The following is a 19384-nucleotide window of genomic DNA, read 5'->3' as shown; positions in this document are numbered from 1 at the left end:
GTTAGGCCATTTGAAACCCCAGACTTTACTGCAACGTGCGCACCATTTAGGTGCTAAGGCTGAATCAGGTGTGTTCCCCTTGATTATAATGTAGGTGGTAGATGCCGTCTTGGTTTTATTTACCAAGTAAAATTTTGTTGTTATTTACAAAGCCATACTCTGTCCCCTTTTTTGTTTGTGAAAGGATGGACACAACCCATTGCCCAATCATGAGGTACGTTAAAAAACATATTGCAGGGAAAGCCCTGGTAAGTGGCATAAGCAGGAAAGGACAGGAGAGGATGGAAATTGGCAAAAAGCAAGTGCAGATTAGCCTCCCTGGACACTTATATGTGCTCTTTCCATGAACTCTCAAGATGAATAGACACCCATGAAGAGAAGAACCATACACCACTCTGCCCATTTTCGCCTGATCCTTCTTTGCTTTTGAATATCCTCACATGCATTCCAGCTACCTCACCAATATGATATAGTTTGAACCAGTATTTACAAAGCCATACTCTGCCCCCTTTTTCGTTTGTGAAAGGATGGACACAACCATTGCCCAATCATGAGGTACATTAAAAAATATATTGCAGGGAAAAGCCCCTGGTAAGTGGCATAAGCAGGAAAGGACAGGAGAGGATGGAAATTGGCAAAAAGCAAGTGCAGATTAGCCTCCCTGGACACTTATATGTGCTCTTTCCATGAACTCTCAAGATGAATAGACACCCATGAAGAGAAGAACCATACACCACTCTGCCGATTTTCGCCTGATCCTTCTTTGCTTTTGAATATCCTCACATGCATTCCAGCTACCTCACCAATATGATATAGTTTGAACCAGCAAAATGCATAGCAATGTTTGCAGCTGATCACATCCCCTCTCTAAGAGGGCAAAATACTTTCTGAATTTTGGAATGAGACCCTAACTTGAACCCTCTATATGGCTGTTTCCACATCCTGCAGGCAACCCTGAAACCAAGGAATGCTGATCAGCCATCTCCTCTTGAATCCTGTACATGATGCATGCCCGATGAATATTTATTATTGTCCTTACCCAGAATTTTGTTTCCATAGACCAAGCAGGCAAAATTTTTGATCTTGGGCAGTGACAGCCTTCCAAGCATACTTGAAGTATTTCTCACAGCTCTGCTGGCATTTAAGGTTTGGTGGGCTGATTTAGTAGAGGAGATATGTCTATTATCCCATTGCCAGAGTAAGTGTGCTCTGTTCCGCAATGATAGGGATCAGAAACGAGATTATACAGCACAACCTTTCCAGTAGAAAACTCCAGCTGCCTCCAAAGAGAAATCCTTCACGCTTCCGTGGGCCAGTTTTCTATATTCCTTGTTCCTAAAAGCATCAACCAGGCCTGGACAGATCTCACCATGTGGAAGTTGCGAAGATACCTGTCTCTCCAGAACACAGGCATTAGATGATGCAGTTAGTTAATGGCACTGCTGATTTAGCATCTCTTTCCATCCATTGAAAGCATAGAAATTGTTGGTAGAGAGCTGTTTTAGATTTGGGGAAAAAAAATGTCAAAGAAATTTTACACAGAAAACTACTCAAGAATCTTTGCAGAATGATTATCTTTTTAAATATATTTCTATTCTAGAGAAAACTTTGTAAATTTATCTCTTTTCTTTGGTAAGTTTGATTACAAGGTTACACAAGATTTTTTCTCAGTTTGAATACACTGGGAGACATAGAGGTTATTTGTATGTAGTACATTATCAATGTCTTGATATCTAATCATACACTGTGTGGCATCTTTGCCCCCTTTCACCATTCATATTAATGGTTCAGCAATTATGACCCCTCCTCAAGCCCCTTACATTCATATTAATGGCACAGCAATTATGACACCTCTTAAGCCCCTTACATTCATATTTTCCTTTCCATGGCAATATATCTTGTTGGCATCATATGACCGTCTTTTGGCAATATGCTTTGATAACTGCTATATGAGTTGAATATCTTTTGTTAGTTGACTGATTTTCTGTTTCATGTAGCTTTTGGAGAGCAAGATACAGGAAGCTAGGTCAAAGAAAGATACTCTAAAAGCTCGTGCTCAGTCAGCAAAGTCTGTTCCTATATATTTTTATATATGATATGAACTTTTCTTATAACGATACCTTAAATGTTTGAATACCTTTTTACCATAGGACTGCAACAAAAGTGAGTGAAATGTTGGGAAATGTCAATACAAGTGGTGCTCTTTCAGCATTTGAGAAGATGGAGGAAAAGGGTATCCTCTTATGACTCCTTTACTAGAACTTTCTACATCACATTTTATATAACTTCTTTTATTGGTAAAATGATGTTTGAACAATTTAAGGCTTTTTTTTTTTAAAATACACAAAGAATTTTGTAATTGTGCTAAACATGATCCACTACTTGAAGGAGGACCTGAAATTCCTTGTGTTTCAGTTCACAACAATATATGCAGCTTCAAACTCTTGAGTTTGGACATATACCCATCCAAGACTCTATTTTCTTGCTTACACAGTATAGGAAAATGGACTAGGTCATTTTAGCCTGGACCGCTTCAAGTTTTTCTCTATGACCCTCTCAGGCTAGGGAAATGTGGCAGAGGTTGGGAAAATCAACTTGTATTTTGCCTGCATTTGAAAATGCTGGGTAAATTATTTTTTTTATTTAGATCAGGGTACCTAATATTTGATATACATCCTCCAATACATTCATTCGCTTAAAGAGATGTACATATCAAAAATATGCTGGATTATGAGTTTTGTATTTAAATTGGCTTTTTGGTAGCCTTTTGGTGCATAGCATTAATCAGTTTTCTGATGATAGATAAAGGTGGAACGCCAAACTGATTCGTGAGTACCAGAATTAGTATTTTGCTTTTTAAGCATTTATCTGGTGTATTTCAATTCTGGGTCCTTCTATACTGTCACTTCCCTTCACCTTCAAAAGTTTGCTTAATGTCTATGCATAAATTATTCTGTTTGAAAAGAAGGGGAGGGGAGGGGCTTTCATGTTTATCTGCTAGACAGGACAATGCTAATATTTTGTCCCACTGGAATCTATTGATTGGGATTGTGTCTGACTCTTTCTTGACAGTTATGGCAATGGAGTCTCAAGCAGAGGCCCTTAATCAGTTGACAACTGATGACCTAGAAGGAAAGGTAGCAAATATATTATTAATACAAATTTAGTCTACTTTGTCATCTGGACAATATATCTCCAATCTAAATCTTGTTTGTCTTTTGCAGTTTGCATTGCTTGAAAGCTCATCAATGGATGATGATCTTGTGAAAATGAAAAGAGAATTGTCAGGAAGCTCTTTGGTATAGTCTACTTTGGTTAAATCATCAACAATATTCATACTTTGTTTATTATAATGCAGAAAAACTTTATTCAAATCTTTCATCAGTGAAGCATGGTGTTGATGTTCAAAAGCAATTAGATTTGTGTGTGTTCCTTTTCTATGCAGTCCTGGAAGTAAGCATCAATATAGTTTTCAACATTTAGGCCTTCATTGTCTTGTAAGAAATGGGTGCATTTTGACTCCACTAAGACCCACATGTGCGCGTGCACACAGAGAGAACACACAACACACACACACACACACCCACACAGAGTATCTAGTTTTTAAAGTGTTACCCTTCCTATTCTTAGTGCTTGTTCACGGAAGTTTCCTCCTGGTGTTTAGAAACTTAGTAACAAGAATCCTCCATTAAGAGCAGTGAACCCTTTTCCGGAATTACTCAGAATTTTCTCCTGCACCCACTTTCTAAGTGTTTTCTTACTAAATTTTTTCAAGAGACCCACTTCGCCATACCTGGACCCGCTTCTGGAAGCTCTGATTCAGAATGCTTATCCACAAATACCATTTATTTGTTTAGGATTATGTAGCACACTGTGTATTTGCCAATGCCAGCTTTTTAATATTTCTACATTTGTGGTTGATGCATATGGCAAACATATGTTTGGTAAGGAATGTGGATACTTTAAATAAAGGTTCACAATCTCAATACTGGGCCCCTTACTGGTACTATCTTGGTACAATGTTGGTGCCGGGTATGGGGTTTGGTTCAACAAACTGATTCTCGGGATGCCTACTGTACCGGATCGATTTGGTGCCAATATAGTATGCAAATGAACAAACCGTTACAACGTACCAAGCTTCAAATCACATGTTGTGTTCATATTGGCTAAAATACTCTTTAGATATGCTTCCAATGCTTGTGTCAAGTATCCTATTTAGTAGAATTAAAAAAACACTCGGTACTTCCTAGACTCACCTGATATTACTCTCCTGATGCTCCAAAGATAAGGAGAGCTTTTTCTCTCTTTTCTTTCTTCTTTTTTCTTTCCCCAGTGATTAACCTTTCAATGGTGAACGGTCAATTTTGGAGTCAGTAATTTAACATTAAAACATGGAGTGTGGATTGGGGTCTATGGATTTGAATGCTGATTGAATTATAAGCTTATAAAAAGTTGATGCTATTGTATGGAGAATGGACTATATTATTTTAGTAGTCTCATTATTTAAGATGCTTTTTTACATACATATATGTGCATATGTATGTCATATCAGCTTGTTTGAATCCTGTCATATCTATGGCCCCTGTCCATGTGTATGCTTCATTGCATCTGTCTAGATTGTAAACCATATTGTTGCAAGAATGCATTCTTCCATGATCATGCTATGATTGTGGTGATAGTTTATTCACATGCTGCCTTCATGCATTATGTCAAAAAGTTCCATCAGCATCATCGTGATCATGATCATCATCATGAACCGCAATATCATTGAGTAATCTTTCATTGTGTTACATCTGTGATGGTGGGATTTTACGGACAGGATAACTGACAGTTTGAACTATCATGTCCAAAAATTGCTGATTCAGCCTGTATACCAGCTTGATGCTGTTACACCAGTTGCGTCTTACCCCTCCGTTTTGCACATTTGATTATTTAATCTATAAATACCTGTGGTGTCAGTATTAGTTCGATGTATAGCACTATCATCTTTAAATCTGGCAGTAAAATTTCAACCATGATTTTGAAAAGTTTACACTGCTCAGATTGCAAAGTCATTTTTCCATGTAATCTTTCAGGGAAGTTAATCCAGATCTGTTGTAAATGTTTCCATTGAAATTCTAAAGATGCAGAACGTTGGAAGAATCTGGTTTCTCATATATATCTTATTTTCTGTCTACAGAGAGGAGAACTTCCTGCTGGTAGAACGGCAGTTAGCAGTTCAAAGGCAACATTTCCTTTCCAAGACATGGAGATTGAGAATGAGCTCAATGAATTGCGAAGAAAAGCCAAGGACTATTAAAGCTTCCGGCAGCTGTTTTGCAGGAAGTCCGCCTTATCACTTCATCTTAGTAAATTCAGACCCTTTTTATATAGTACCAGAGCATTTTATTATGATGGTTGAAAAGAACAAATCGGAGTATCTCTGAGATTATGAATCCATGCTCTATTGAGCGGACTATTCTTGACGCATCAAGGATCGTGCCTTGGTATGTATTCAGTAGCAGCATGTTTGTAAAAAAAATTAGTCAAATATGATACTCCTTTCTTCTTTTCACCTAATTATACACATCAAATGTACTTACACATTATGCATGGTGGACTTTTTGGAAAATCTGCCTTTGTTATTAACTAGGATTTTGTGCGGTAAGTTTTGCACCTCAAGGGGCTATTTGGATGATCCTGTGCAATCCAACAAGATCATAGGACCACATACCAGTGACGGGCATATGCTCGTTGAACTCCCGGGTATGGCTTTGGAGTGGGCCCCCTTTTTTTTCCTTGAATTTTAACCCTGCAGTAATGGCTAGGGTCCAGGAGGGTCCAGTTAATATGGGCTGGCTAGATCGTATAGTTTGCAACACTAGAAATCATGTTTCCAATTGTGAGGATCCAATAGGATTCTCTAATTTGGCCCTAAGCTGTAAAATACTCTTCTACTGTGCTCAAAGATCTTTGTTACCTTCTCTCCCATCGTTGCCTTTGATATCATGGTCTTGACTTTTGACTTCCTCTTCCAAACATGTAAACTAAATCAAGCTTATAGTCTCGTTCTCTAGCATATGAACTGGCAATCAGCTTCATCTAAGCGTTTGTCATTTGTAAGTGGGAAATATTATATGTGGATGGTATGAGAGTAATGGAAGTTAAAATGTTAGATTGGTTGGTCAAAGATCACATGGGAAGAATTAGGCGTACTGGTAAAAGTTAAGGACCCCGATTTTTTATATTATTGACTGCCTATACTGCGAGTGCTATATCAAACACAAATTTCATGCAAAAGATACGCCTATCCAAACCATCAACTATCAATAGGTTGCAGGCATGAAGATGATGAGAGCACTAATCATAAAAACACAAATTTCAAACAATCCATTATATCGTATGATGGCAAATTGCATGATCTTTGGCCGAAACAAATTTCCTCAAGATATAATATATATAGACACACACACACACACACACATTCAAAAAGGCAATTCAATTACAAAAAGTTTTGAAAATCGAATGCTCCATGACCACTGTTTTTGTATTTGTGTTAACCTCATCGGAGCAGCAGCCACCAAAAGGAGTCTGTCAAGCCACTACGACTTCACATGATCAAGAGTGCTAAGAAATTCTACCAGGATTTGCACAAATTTCCTTCATCTGCTTTAGGTCCAATCATGTTCCCATTATCAAGATTTCTGACAATCCCTATCAGCGCTTCTGGAAACGGAAGTGTATTTTTTTCGTGTGTGTGTGTGTGATAAATATGATATTATAATAAATATGAAGAAGCGTATCCTGTCATTTATTATGTTCACAGATTACATGTTTAGTACATTAAGAAAGCTGAAAAAGTCATCAAGAAGATGCCAATGATGTTAAAATGCGTGACATTCAACCTTTCAGACTAGACTAAATCTATGATTTGGCTCATTTCGTGTCAACTTGTGATTCTTAGATGGTTTGACAAATTAGGTTATTATGCTTGCGTCACGAATTAGATTACTATGCCTCTTCATTGGTTGTATCCTCTTCAGAATGTGTAGTAGTGATGTCTTAGTTGTCTTTTTATGAGAGGGAAAAAACCTATTTTGGTATTGAACGAAGAAAAAGGGAGTAATCTGTAACAATTTTCAAAAATTTTTAATTTCCCTGTCAAGAGGTTAGCTCCGGTCTAGGTCCAGAGCTGATTGGGATTTGGGAAGTCAAAATAATATGGGAAGTCTCTGCCCAAAGTCCGGAAACCAACCAGCTAACCATTTTGATTGCATACGCATGATGGCTTATAAGATACATTGCTTTGTGAGACCGTTTTTAGGCTATAATTCTTAGCCAGACAGCCAAGTCCGTGTTTGAATGTTTCCATTCTCCCCCTATTTTCCTTTTGATGCCATGGTTTTGACTTATCTTGGGAAAAAACAAACTACCAGCGGACCCACAGTCCTAGTTCAGAGCACATGAACTGGTAAACTAACAAGCAAAATTCTTTATGCACCGCGGTGTAGAAAATCTAATATAGGTATATCGTTTCGTCTTATTAGATCATGTTCATTATTTTTTAATATTTATTTAATATTATAATTTTATTTTTTTATTTAAAATTTTGAAAGACGAAAATATCATTTTTTTCCAAAAAAATTATGATATTTTGTGACGTATTGTGCATTAAAATTATGACTTTCTGCATGAATATCATAGTCTTTCATGAAGTTCATAAAAAAAAAATATTTTTGATCTCCAGCTAAATGACTCCAATATTGCCACTCTCAAGGCTCGCACTGTTCGCTCCCACTTCAATAACCTCCAATCCAACCCTAATTGTTGTGAGATTCTCCAGCCCGAATCTCAGGAGAGTGTTGTCTAGATTAAATCTTGTCTCCCCCTCCGCTTCCCTCTTCCATGTCGTTGCTCATATGGTTGCAATGGCGCATGCCATTATTGAGGTGCCATGCCATAGTGCAACCATCAGATGCCACCACGTCATCATTGCCTAACCCTGGAGCTACATAGAGGCCATCCAAGTTACCCCCTTTCGCTCGATGATATATAGACATATAATATCGTACCTATAATTTTTTAAACACCCAAATCACGGCAACACATCCATGTAGAACTCTAGTCAATAAAATATATTTATATCACAAAACCAATCAAAGGACCAAAAACTTTTCATACATCAAATCTTCCATAATACCACATATGAGAACTATCACAATATAACATGCAATGCAAGCCATGTAGAGCTTTGGATCTGTACCAAAGAACTAATAACACATCACAGGAACTCCACGTTGGCCATCAACAATGCTGACAACAGGAGTGGAGGGGGGACTCAGCCTTACAATAGCCTCACCACCACCTTTTCAACTAAAACCATAATTCTGCAAAATAACACCCATCGTGGGAAGGCAAATACCAACTAAACAGCGAGCAACTTTATTGGCTGGTTGGTCGATCAAGGGGTGAATACTATAGTAACAATCAGGCATTGACTCCATCCGGCATGAATAACGATCCACGTGTCAGAGAGAAAACATACACGTAATTTTTGTTAGAAGCAAATATTGCCGTGTGCAGCCGAAGCTTGTCCGGCAACTTGCCAAAAGCTTTGCAAACTCACGGATCTCATTTTGGAATTTCGAGTCTATAGGTAAGGTTGCCGCTTCGAAGCAACCCGAAGACAAACCTTTCCGTATGTCACATCAACGGACTTGACTTCAGAGGGCAATTAACTTTTCAAACGCCACTTGCCCGTAGTCAGTTCAAACGTTCGACACTTCGAGCGAGAAATATTACGAGAGCTGCCATCCTAGTTACACAAACGACCAAAAATACCTATATTAACTCTAGCCCTCTCCGCCGATGGAAACACCAATGGACCTAACCCCGAGCCACCCACTTCGTTTTCCTCATGTCTGACCATTTCAAAGCCGTTGGTCCACACGAAAACCCTAATGCCCCTTCCTTAGCAAGAGTAGCGCACGAAACACTATGCCCCCCCCCCCCCCCCCATAAATACTCGTTCGCGCAAATCAAATTTTGAGCACTGCACCAACAAGAAGCAATCCAAAAACTCTCCTTAGAAGCCAGCTAGCTGCCCGAAGTTCTCGAGAGAAACTTATAATATTACAAACCTCTTCTTTTCTCTCTTCCAACTTACCGTACGCTGAAGCAAGTGATGTATTCCCGAAGGAGCCGTCTGCTATTGCTTCTTGTTGTCGTCATGATGCTTGCAATAACAAGCATGCCTCTTGTTAATGCGGCAAGGCCTGCACCAGACTGTTTCGATGGAGCTAGCCATCCGGCATACCCAAGCATGTATGAGAAGGCGAAAGCAACCATGGCGATGTGGATGGAGATGCTGCCGTCCGGTCCTAGCCCAAGAGGCCCTGGCAATTAGCTATTCCAGGCCAATAAGCCAACATATTCACGATCATATAGACATATATATATACACCGGCATATACACAAGGAAATGTAAGCAGATCCATGATAATACATTCACTTCATAACTCCTTTCCTTTTTCTTTTTTGAAGAATTTGATTTTTACGTCAGGGGTGATTGCTTACAATCAGAAATTTTCCCTATAGAAGTACGTATTTTTTTATTTCCATCTTTTCAGAGAAGGAGAGGGGGAATAGTGTTTGTTTTCTCGCTTTTTTTTTTTTTTTTCCGCCCGAACATGATGATGTTGAAGATAAGTTCAAGAGATTTGTTGTAGGTTGGACATCGAGAGGTTGAGTCTGGAAAATCCTATATTGACCACTTATGATTCGTTGTGGTTTCCTGTAGCGGGCACGCGCTATCCCAAAGCGAAAATACCTCACGTGACCTACGGTAAGAGAGAATATTTCATACTCTTAGTACGTAGCCTCAACATTGACCGCCAGATAGGGAAATCCATCCCCGCACTCATGCATAGACCCTCTCGATTGAAGGGGCTATGTTGTGGGTCGGTCATCGGGAGCTGAGCCTCGAAAGTTTCATATCGACCACAGTCGAGAGTGTCTACTACTTAAGAGTGCAGCTCCTCCTTGCCCACGTGAGGTATCTTTTGCGGGGCAAAGCCGTGAGGGGCAACGTTATGATTTTCTGTAACGGGACGCGCTGTCCCGAATGGACAATACCTCACGTGATCTACGTAAGGGAGAAGATTTCGTACTCTTAGCACGTAGCCTCAACAAGATTAATCACATGTAGACACAGAATATGTCATGACCTTGATTTTTTTTTTTTAAATTGAAAATATTATGGGATAGGATCACAAGGCGTGAGGTCCACACGGCTCATTGGTCACCATTTTTGTAACAACGTGCTCCATGGGAACCGCTTAACACATGGTGTCCGAGTAAGTGCACGGACCTTTTCTTAGGCTGTTTATCTTACTTTTGTAAATGCATGAACTTGATATGCATATAAATTAATATTCTAATGCAAACCATTCGCTGAAGAAAACATTCTATTAAGGCTGTGGTGTATAGGTAGAAGGATCACAGGCTTGAGACGACAGAATTTTTCATCTAATCTTCCGATCAATTATTAAAAAAACTAAATGCCATAACCACAACAGCAGCAAACGTACATTCCCTTGTCCAACGATAATAAACAAATCTGCTGTTAATACAAACAAGCCGACCGATACAGAAAACTTTATCAGCTTGAGTGCTTGACATTAGTCTTAGCTGCTGCTGCTGCAAGTTCTGGACATTTTTTGTTTTGAGTATTTGACATGCGTGATACATATGATTGAAGATATTAATGGTCGGAATTCCTACAAAAGGCTAGCAGACTCCCGACTTTTATGTTTAGCAAGGCCAACAAAAAATACTTATTAAAATAATAATAATGATAATGATGATGATGATAAAACTTGGCAAAGCTGCTTTAGGTTGAGTCTGGCCACAGAGAAATAAAAATACTAAGAAATAATATTTTGCCCAGCATTTATAATGAATTGCCAGGCATTAGTTTATATATATATATTCTTATTCATGGTAGGGTTAGGTAAAGAATTGCTGCTTTGAGAATCATGCTTAGAATGGTCATTTATGCATGGACCTGCAAACAGATTTGCTTGCATATATCATACGCCAAAATCATATGCCATCCAGTAATTCTGCCACAGTAGGAACCACTTATTTCTCTGGTTCACTGCCCAGTCTTCTTCACATCTATTTTTTATCAGCTTCTGGTCTCTGGGTCTATGATGTAGGGCAAAATCAGAACCATTCATTTGTTGGGTTAGCACTCGGGTTGAGTTGTTAATGGCAAAGGACTGACAAACAAGTCATGTTGCTGGATTCCAGTACAATAGGAGACCTGCGTTTTTTAAATAAGTCTGCCCTCTACTACTAGATATCAAAACATCTCTTTTGCACATCCCACCATTCCCGCTACCTCTCCAAATACATTTTAAAAAGTGAGAAGCAAAGAAGATGCACTCCTGCAAAGTTAAAACACATTTGCCAATTTGTATAAATAGTAAAAAAATATAAAGGATCATAGTCATGCATACCTCTTGTTAAATGCATGGGACATGTCAAACGCTAGCTGAAAATTTGTCTCACCAAAAGCTTCCAGAGTAGCACGCAGTCAAGGAACGCCATCAATAAATTGGAAAAGTTGCTGCAGCCCAAAAACAAAACCTTTCAGTTAGTCAAAGCTCTCTATATGGTTTGAACGATGACAAAATATAATTAAACATGGCAATGGGTATGAGAAGTAATATAGATAGCTGTAATTACCAAGTATGATGCACTTGTGGTCCGGATATGATCGTCCAATGTACACAAAGACTGCTTTTCTTTGTGATGATCATTCTTATCATTTTGGAAGGCCTACTATTTCCCTCCTAAAAGCAAAAGAATGGGATGGAAGGGAGAGGGGGGTTCAAATGACCAGGCGTGGCACTCCAGTTTAGTATTAGAATGAAGAGAATGTCATCCGACCTCCAGTCGAAACTTCATGCTATGAACTGGTTCCAACACCTGTCTACCGAAACCTGTTCAAACTTGGTTCTTGAGACAAACTATAAGAGGTGCTGAGGAATGTAGCCGCTCCCTCCCACCACCAGCACTGGCTTACTTCCTCTCGGTCATTTTCTCTCTATCCACAAGAAGATGAAATCCACTTTAAAATGGACTTGTATATCTATGGTTGGATCATATTTGGATGGTAGTGGTTGGATTTAGGGGGGTCATCCGATAAGGTTGCATTGGGTTATAGAAGTTAGTGTATATGAAGTAAAAATATTAGGCACAAGAAATGAAAGTAGTGCAGAATTGGGATCTCCATGGTCGGACAAGCAGCATTTGCTCATAACCTACAAAAAATAATAACAGAAATTTGATGTAAAATAGTAATGACTTTACATCACCAAAAAAAAAAAAAAGAGAGAGAAAAGGGATGGTAACGGCATAGCATCCTACCAGAGCACTATTCCACATTGTATGCACCAAGAAATTGGGATAAAGACACAAAGGACTTATGTGCTGAAAAATCCTGTCAGTGTATCAGATTTTTTTCAGTCCAACTCTAATCAAACAAGGCAACATGCAATTCTTCAGAAATGAAGGTTTAGATCTCACCTCTATCAAATATTCACAGTTTACCTCATGCCCATGCAAAACAGCAAACAAGCCAATATTCACACAGTTTACTCCATGCCCATGCAAAACAGCAAGAAAAAAGGAATAATAATGAGCATTTCTGAGATTTTCATCCAGTAAAACATACAGGGATTTCAAACAGGTAAGGTCTGCTGTCAATCAAAACTAACAGAAGAATAAGAAGTGTCTCAAAGTGGGGGTTTTGCAAGCTTCGGCTTCTTCGGCAATTCAGGCTTTTTTGATGATCCTGGCTTCTGTCGGACCTTGGCAGTCCTTTTCTTGTCCCTTCTTTCCCTCTTCTTCAATCCATTCATATGAGCTTTAGGGACCACTGCATAAGAATCTTGGAATTTTTGGTGATCCTTCACAGAGAGCTAAATCATGCATTTCAATAAAGCAAAAGCACGTGATCAACCATTACTTGAATTTAAGATATACTTTTCCTGTATGCATTCCAAATTTTAACTATCTAAAGGAAAACTACGAAATATTAAGACTATTGCAACTATCTGTGAAACATTAATAAAAGATGACAGTTTTGAAAGAAAAATTTATAAAGAAATGTCAAATATACCTAGAAAGAATTTCAGGGAAAAAAATGCTGACCTGAACCCACTGCTTCTAACCTAAAGTTCAAGGGGGTCAAGTCCTGCAATCTAATGAGGCCAATGAAATTTATCCTCCGAGCCCACTATACCATATATCACCCTGATATCAAAGCCAGACTGCAGTTAATGGTACTATGCTCCTGATCATGCAATTGCCAGACAGCATGATGATGGCAACTCCAAAATCACAACTGTAGCAACAACAATCAGCAAGCTATAGAACTGAAGAATTTTTTCTTTAAAAAAAAAAAAAAAGCCACTCAGATGGGATCTTTCCTTTCAACTACAACCAATACACTTCTGGAACACCATATAATACACAAGAAGATCATGTCTTGCTTCTCTAATCAGCAAGAACAATCAAAATATCGCAGTATGTTTTCTTCCATGTCTTCCTTGTCTCCTATATTTGGGAATGAAAGATTTGATTTTTCTGACATACCACAGTTCCTCAAATGCCTTGCAAAAGCCGCCAGACACCCATGCTGTTTGAATGTTCAATGCAGGGGCAAAGCCTTTACCAAATATCATCCTAGCAGAAGGTTCACTAGGCTTCACAGAATCTCATGAAACAACTCAAGGCTGAGAAAGAAGTAACTAACTTGGTGACGAGTACAATCAACACTTTATAAGCAGATATCCCAATCATATGAGAATTATCTTTTGGCACTGACCAAAGTAAACAGCAAATTTGTATTTTCCTAGATATAAAAGATAAGAATTATAGTATCTTACAGTTAGAGCAGGAAACCTAAAAAATCAATCTCCATATCCTTTATCCATCTTTTCGAAGAGAAAAGTGGTCTCTATTATATAAACAATCTGAGTGGGACAAACATGTTTTAGTTGATTGGCCTAGAAAAGTGAAACAAAAGCAAAAAGCATTGGTATTTTCCCGTTTTGTCTTATTACATACAAGTTTGATTCAGTTTTCAGATGTATACAACTAGAATCCATCCATATATCACAGGAAAATAACTATAAAATACAACTTATAATTAGATTAGACATTACTCTCAACATCCCATCATATCGACCTAATGCTGTAGACTAAGCATGCATGCAAAAGATACACGATAGAAGTTTTTTTATCCGATCTCCAACCTAATCCATGCTCGAATTTTATCTTTTGAACTGGCTAGCTCCCAAAATAAAAAATTAATTAACCATTGATTTGGTCAGATCAGTGCATAATAAAATTAAATTTGCTTGATCAAACCTCAATGGAATTTCTTAGACATATACCAAATAATAATCAAATAGTCATATACATAATATGTATACACCCTGACATGTTTGCTTTGCTTCTAGCTAACCGAAAAGTGACATGAATCATGCCAATTGAAGTTGGTACAAATATTCACAACAAGAAGGAAATATGCTAATAAGGATTTCAAACCATTTTTAAATCCCCCACACTTTCAACATTGTAGCTGATGTGTTTCTTGTTAATTTCCGGCAAATATCACATTACCATTGCTTAGGCTCGCCTTCAAGATTTTAACGCTCATCTTCCTATTCTCAATTAATTACTTTCCGAAAACTAATACAACAAAATATAAATTCTAAACATATGGAAAATTGAGAAGTTAAAGAAAGTGAAATTTTTGGATGGTTAAAAACTATGTTTAGATCAATCTCATCTAGCAGACATATTGAAGGTAATTATAGGCAGTATTTTGACCTTTTAGGTGAAAATTATTATTTTGATCTTGACTTCTAAACTTTTTATACTATTTCTAATCATTTTTTTGTTCGAAAGAATATCTTAATGTTTTTGCAATCACCTCTATCACAAAACCAAACTATAGAAAGCAAGGCTTTGATCTCACAATGGTAGTCTGAGAATCAAATCAAATAACAAAAATAAAAAAGCAAGAAAGGAGGGAAGGAAATGTGATTACTCACATAACAAGGTGCCGACTAGGAGGCAGAGTTAAGGGCTGCAAGGAGGTCTTGCTTATTCCAGCCTAAGCCAATGACACCCAAGCTGTTGGGTTTAGAGGACTTAACCTTGAGGTCATTAGTTTGTATGAGTGTTGAGACATTTCACTATCTATCATACGTCTATAATTTACCGGGTCGAATGTGCAATAGACATGGATTTAAAGAGTACAAAATTGAATGGGTGATAAACATGGATCTAAATATAGTTCAATGTGGCTTTCAAAAAAAATTTTAAGGCCTATTTGAATGATTGGGCCTAAAATCCCATCGGAATCGTGGGTTTTGGTCAATACAACCGCTTAAACACCTTGAAAACCATTGCAGTGGGCCGGTTCGAATCCCATAGAGAGGAAAAAAAGACCTACTCGGTTCAGGCCGGCCCATTGCAATGGCTATCTTAGTATTTATAATGACAGGCCTAGCACGGCCTCATTTAGGTGGCTATATTGACCCAAACCCATGACTCCTATGGAATTTTGGACCCAATCAACCAACAGGCCCTCAAAAGTATATATCTCCTTGCTGAGAAATGCTTGGAGGAAAAAAAGAGCAATAATCTACTCCAAATTTTCTTTATATTTTTGGAGATTCTAAATCACTGTAAATTCATTTTCATCGGCAACATCAAAAATTGGACTCCTATTAATCATTCTTTATGGGAGCAGTGAAGAGATTAGTGAAAGGGAAAAGGCCTTCTCTCCTCTTCTATCAGGTAACTTCTTTTCTAATTTCTAGTAATGCAAATTATTTTCGAAGGATGCTAGACATCATTCTATAAGGATGACCAAAGCAGATTCTATTTGCTTTTAGGAGTACTATAGATAAGATAAGCATTAATTAACACAAGCACAGATTGCAGACACAAATGAATATTGTTTACAAAACTGGTGCATTTTATACTTGTAAACTGCAGTAACTTTGATGTTGCATCCACTTCATATATGTATTGACATGTGTGTATTAGATGTCATATTTTAATAATTGTCTAAATTTCTTCTTTTCTTTTAATAATTCTCTAACTTTCTTCTTTTCTTCAGACTTTAAATTTTGTCAGTTTTCAGGTCTTAATCTGTACACAAAGTTGGATGTTTGACTCAAATAGATAGAAAACTGCTTTCATCTAATCCTGAACCAATGCACTCTATCTCCTGAAAGAGGTTGCGTATGATCTATATGAATTTGAGTGTTGTGTCAAGATCTCAACCAGAAGCACACATTCTAAAGTCAGCTAATGATGAAATTGTGTCCAAGACAGCTTTAGGCAAGAGAGGAGCCTGCTAACAAACAAAGCTACCAGAGCATCAGAAAACTGCCCTTCAAGCTCATGCAATATCTTGTCAATAGTAATTTTTCATTTCATCATTCATTTGCTGAGCTATTTTTTTCTTATTTCTGTATTCAGAAAAGTATCATCCTCATCATATTTTGGTCAATCAGTTCAAAACAATTGACACCTGTAAAAATTGCCAAGTATCAAAGGTCTGAAAGAGTCTGGCATTCCATTCTCTAAACTAGCCTAACAATGAGACACTGTGACACAATAAAGTTATCTAGCCATAATCATATTCATCAAGCCTCGTGCCAATTAATATAGGGTCAGGTTTATGCATCTTATCCACAAGATTAATATTGAGGGCTGCTGCCCCTGATGTTAAGTCAAGCTTATTCGTGCCCTTTCTCAAATCTTTCATCCATGGTACCAAAGGCCTTCACCTCCTCTTCCTACATTCTTGAGCAAAAACTTGCCTCTTCTTATAGAGCCTCTTCAGATCTTTGTTGCACATGTACATACCCTCTAAAATGAGTTTCCATCACTTTAGCCTTAATTTATGCAGCTCCTGTGATTCCTCTAGAATAGCTCATTTCTTGCTTGATGCATCTTGGTTTTACCACCACATCCATCTCTACATTCTTATTTCTGCTACATTGAACTTGTTTTGCTGGACCCTTTTTATTGGCCATCTTTCTAAACCATACAACATTAGAAGCCCTGTGGCCATTCTATAAAATCTTCAGCTAAGTAGCCAAGGCATACATCAATCACATGACACCCCAGAAGTACATCTTAAGTTCAACCAACCAGGTTATGTTCTATTACTTATCTTCATCTATCGCTTCACATATTCATATGAATCATCACATTCATCTATTACTTAACTTGGGGATTTGTAAAGTCATCTGCATGTAACATCAAATTTGCACATAAAAACAAATTTCACAAGATTCTCATAATTCAACTATACCTACTAGCACAAACTTTAAAAACAAGTTTCTGATGCCCACTACTGATATTCTTCAGAAGGCTCGATAATAGTTAGCACCATTTAGCTGTAAAAAGTTAGTCCACACTCTGATATGATATAATCACATTCTATCAGGACTATTAATTTTTAAGAAACCCATCAGAAGAAACAAAAAAGGTGGAGGTTATTGTGGAGCATGAAAAACTAAAAAATTTCTAAAAAAAAAATAAAAGAATGGTCTGATCATAAAGAACCTGCATAAGTTGCTTTGTACAATAAAATGACCATATAGAAGAAGATAAACAACAGAAACAAATATGTAAGCACATATATCCCACAATCTGGTATCAGAAAAAGTATTAAGAAAAGAGGTGAAAATATGAGGAAGATTGATTAGCTGCAACCTACTGAAGTGGTGATGGTTTTTCTGCCATCAGTAGCACGAACAAGGCATCTATATTCCTTTGCTTCTCCTTCAGTCTCCATTTTCTTACGCTTTGCCTTGCTTTCATAGATGCTAATATATCAGAGAAGCAAAGTCTTAGTAGAGGCTGAAAGAAAAATACAAAACCCATCGCAAATATATGAATGGGAAAAAAAAAACTCACAGCCCTTGAGGGTGACCCAGACAGAGCCCTTATCTTTGCTCCACTAACGCATACTTGTAACCTCGTTGAGAATGGGTCTGGCTGTAGATGAACCTGAAATGGGAGAAAAAATATGGGAAGTGAAGTATCACATAGCATGTAACATTACAACAAAACACACCAAAATATATAGACATATAGAGCAAGTTAAAAAATCCATTAAGAGCAAAACAAGAAGGCAAAGAGACCACAGATTTCTTGAAAAATTGAAGAATGAAGAACATACCAAGTAAAAGAGTCGTATAATAACTTTGAAGAAATAATTGGGAAAAAGGAAAAACAAAGACTCCTCTATGCATCAGCAATTCACAAATAAACAACGAACTGCCAGAGGATTCTTGCTATGTTTGATGAAGGTAACTAAAACTCACAAAACGTTCATGCTTCTTGCCAATTAAAAAAGGGAAAAAGAAAAAAAGAAAAAGGAAAAAGAACATGGGGACAAGAAAAAGCAAAGAACACGTAGAAAAGGATGTCTAAATACCAGACAAGACAATGAGGTAGAGAAAATAAACACCAATACCACAATAAGATTTAGGTCCGTAGAGAAACTTAAAAGAATCTGCAAAAAAAGGAAAGAACTAAAACCCTCCTTGCGCTCCAGTAATTAACTACAACAAGTAATCAAGAAAGCATGGTACCGTCTCGAATCAAGATGGTCGACAGATATACCAAAGAACTCCGAATCCTCAGAGATGATATCAAACGAAAATAGCACCAAAGAACAAACATTAAAAGAACCACAGAAGAATAACAAAAAGAAGGAAAAAGGAAAAAAAGGTCGATACTATACAAAAGAACTCCAAATCCCACACAGATATCATTCTCTCAAATGCAAATAGCATCGAAGAACATAGAATAACAGAACCACAGAATAATTCCAAAATCAGACACAGATTCTTGCGATCAAAGACAGATCGCATCAAGAACACTACAAAGAACAAGAAATCGAGAATTCTTTGAAGGAATTTGGCTAGAAACGAGTTAAGTGGATCGTATAAGAAGTGGAGAATCTCACCATATCGAAGGAATTCGATCGATCGGTCGATCTGTCGCTTGAACGGAGGAGGAAGAGGAGAGGCGGACCAAATCGCTTTCCGTCCCCTTTCCTATTCTTTCTGAGACCCTGCAGGGACTCGGAGGCCTCCGGAGGCTTTTAAAAGAAGTCGCGCGGTATGCTCTCTCGGTGGAGTTGGACACGTGCCGTAATGTGGGACCTGTGGGTCCTGCCAACCATTTGATGTCTAGATGCACTCCAAATTTTTCCAAGTGGACTCCTTTTCCACTGTCAACGCAAAAAGGAATATAAACTAACTGGGGGTATATATTGAAAATGGGATGCCAA

The 19384-nt window shown here is 37.8% G+C and overlaps 1 protein-coding gene and 1 long non-coding RNA gene across 12 annotated transcripts in view; one reads left to right on the top strand and one right to left on the bottom strand.

Moving 5' to 3' along the window:
• The window catches only part of LOC105035312 (membrane-associated protein VIPP1, chloroplastic), a 29201-nt gene extending 23590 nt beyond the window's left edge, over positions 1-5611 (top strand). Inside the window, exons 7-11 of the mRNA XM_010910843.4 lie at positions 1998-2068; positions 2151-2233; positions 3073-3137; positions 3225-3299; positions 5180-5611. Coding sequence (XP_010909145.1) covers positions 1998-2068; positions 2151-2233; positions 3073-3137; positions 3225-3299; positions 5180-5299 — 414 coding nt within the window. The 3' untranslated portion in view covers positions 5300-5611. The remainder of the gene's footprint in view (positions 1-1997; positions 2069-2150; positions 2234-3072; positions 3138-3224; positions 3300-5179) is intronic.
• On the bottom strand, positions 1373-19175 carry LOC105035320 (uncharacterized). Of its 11 annotated transcripts, none has more exons than XR_003799587.2 (8): positions 19058-19175; positions 18001-18093; positions 17797-17909; positions 12574-12968; positions 12415-12487; positions 11731-12308; positions 11502-11611; positions 1373-1391 (listed from the first exon to the last, which is right to left on the bottom strand). It is a non-coding gene; the product is annotated as an uncharacterized lncRNA (long non-coding RNA). The 11 variants fall into 11 exon arrangements; XR_003799583.2 differs by lacking the exon at positions 1373-1391 and adding an exon at positions 8982-9385; XR_003799585.2 differs by lacking the exon at positions 1373-1391 and adding an exon at positions 8982-9374.
• Between the last annotated feature and the right edge of the window lie 209 nt (positions 19176-19384).

Source organism: Elaeis guineensis, chromosome 1, assembly GCF_000442705.2.
Source record: "Elaeis guineensis isolate ETL-2024a chromosome 1, EG11, whole genome shotgun sequence".
NCBI classification, from domain to species: domain Eukaryota; kingdom Viridiplantae; phylum Streptophyta; class Magnoliopsida; order Arecales; family Arecaceae; genus Elaeis; species Elaeis guineensis.
Note: the sequence above shows the minus strand (reverse complement) of the source record. Positions and strands in the feature narration are given on the sequence as shown.